General features: G+C 43.3%; 1 protein-coding gene across 1 annotated transcript; it reads left to right on the top strand.

The window, feature by feature from the left end:
• Positions 1-108: 108 nt before the first annotated feature.
• LOC104399338 (protein mago nashi homolog) lies at positions 109-1,326 on the top strand (the record flags this gene model as incomplete). Its single annotated transcript, XM_010011029.1, has 3 exons — positions 109-219; positions 557-639; positions 1,227-1,326. Coding segments are annotated over 3 exons (294 nt in total), but the record flags the coding sequence as incomplete, so codon positions are not given.
• Between the last annotated feature and the right edge of the window lie 1,049 nt (positions 1,327-2,375).

Below are 2,375 nucleotides of genomic sequence, written 5' to 3'. Positions count from 1 at the left end.
GCTCCAAGCCCCTGTGTCCAACCTGGCCCAGAACCCTTGTAGGTTTGTGTGAGTGGAGCATCCAGGGCAGTGTCTGGATTGTTTTTCCATGTTGGGGTGTTGTTTCAGGCCTATGTGCATAAGAGCGTGATGGAGGAGCTGAAGAGAATAATCGATGACAGCGAGATCACAAAAGAAGATGATGCTTTATGGCCTCCTCCCGACAGAGTTGGTCGACAGGTCAGTGTGTGGTGTCTTCCTAACTGCTGCTTTAGTTTTCATATCTTGGCTCATTAGAAGTATAATGGAACTTCTTCCTCAAGTCAGTATTGTTTCTAGCCAAGAGGGAAACAAAAGCTATTTTAAAGCCGGAGCAGTGCCTAAACAGCAGTTTAGCTGTGTGAGTTAACAGGGTTCACAGATCTGCTGCATTCAAGACCGTTGTAATAAAAATGGAAAAGCCGCCATCTCAGGACTTACGTATTTCTGTAACCAATACCATAAAACAGTAGTTCCTATAATCTTTCCTCTGTATGTGTAATAATTCCTATAATCTTTGTATTCTTACAATTTTTAGGAGCTTGAAATAGTAATCGGTGATGAGCACATCTCCTTTACCACGTCAAAAATCGGTTCGCTCATTGATGTAAATCAGTCCAAGTACGTACCCTGCTTTTTATGTTGCTGTTGTTTCCATGTAACAGTCTATATTAGAACTTGCTGATTACTAGCTGCTTGTATTTTGTACTGTTTCAAAGTACAAATCAGTTCCGGGGGACACAAGTGCTCTGAGTTGCAGCGTAATGTACCAAATGCTTTTAGATGGTGGCACTACGAGTTGTATTTTCACGCTCACCGAGCGGCGGTCCTCCCTGGAGGAACCCGTTAGGTGCCTTCAGAGTATGAACTGAGCTGTTGTTGGCCTGTCCACACCAAGGTGTCTGAGAGACCCAAGATTTCTGTATGTCACCTAAGCTGAAAAGACTGGTTATCATGGTTTTTAAATCCAAAGTGATGTTCCTACATACTTTCATGATAAAAAATGCACATTTGGTTAAGACTTGCGAACTTGGAGTACACAATGTTTTATCGATGAATGTAGAATGAAACAAATCTGTTAATGTCTCAAATGACCTCTGAAAAGTCTCCCTATAAGCTTTGCGTTTTGTTTTTTAATAAGTCAGTTCTATAAACTGCTCTCTTAAAACATCAATCTAACTTTTACTTCCTTCTGTTGTGCCCTGCAGGGACCCAGAAGGCTTGAGAGTGTTCTACTACCTGGTCCAAGACCTGAAGTGTCTAGTCTTCAGTCTTATTGGACTGCACTTCAAGATTAAGCCGATTTAAATCAACCAAGCTGAAGTTTGTATCACAGTGTCTGTACGGGGGGTGGGAGGGAGGGATGCTGTTTCAGTTCCTCATATTTCTGGCCTGAAGTTTTTATGTATGTTAGATTTTTTTTCTGGTTTTTTTTTTTACAAACTGTCAGTGACTGTTTTAATAAAATGGTGAGGTCTGTATTTTTAATTTATAAGTTCTGGTGAGAAAGTGACTTCCTAACATTTCTTTTGTCGTCGTATATTCAGGGTATGTTAATTCACTCATACTGCGCAAAGCTGTGTTTTGCTTCTCTATTTATGCAGCAGTAGAAAACTGGAATTAAGCCTGGCTCTGTGAAATGACACTTCTGCCAGCTGTCAAGATAAACTTTTGTTACTGTCCCAAGGTGGATATTCTGTTAGCCAGCCCAAACATGGAAAACAGATGAAGCCCCGACTGTGCATAACTGGTTATAGCGAAGACATGTCTCAACTTTATAACAACCTGCTGCTATGACCAGGTTGCCTAGTGAAGTTAAGGGTGCCCAGAGAAGCTGTGGCTGCCCCATCCCTGGCAGTATTGGATGAGGCTTGGAGCAACCTGGTCTAGTGTGAAGGGTCCCTGGAACTAGATGAGCTGTAAGGTCCCTTTCAACCCAAGCCATTCTATGATTACCCATCTACCATCGGAGAAGTAGACAACAGGCACCATTCAGGATCCTCAGTGATACTCCTGTGCAACTTTAGAAAAACTAAAACTAAAAGCAATGTGTACTGTATTTAGTTAAGACCAGCAGATCATAGGATAGTTTGGGCTGGGAGGGACTTTCAAAGCCCATCTAGTCCGACCCCCCTGCAATGAGCAGGGACATCGTCCACTAGATGACATTCCTCTTACAAACCCATCCATTCGGATCTGTTGTGCTGACTTGACTAAGAGACTTCAAGTATCAAACGTGTCTCAACTTTAAAGTAATCTTTCATAAAGCGCGGTGCCCCCAGGCTCCCCACGGCAGCTCTGCCAGACCCCCTTGCTCTCCCCGGCAGCAGACAGCTCCCTCCCCACACGCCAGCCCC

Source organism: Nestor notabilis, unplaced genomic scaffold (assembly GCF_000696875.1).
Source record: "Nestor notabilis isolate BGI_N333 unplaced genomic scaffold, ASM69687v1 Scaffold33973, whole genome shotgun sequence".
In the NCBI taxonomy this organism is placed as follows: Eukaryota; Metazoa; Chordata; class Aves; order Psittaciformes; family Psittacidae; genus Nestor; species Nestor notabilis.
The sequence above is the reverse complement of the archived record's forward strand: the minus strand, read 5'-3'. Positions and strand labels throughout refer to the sequence as shown.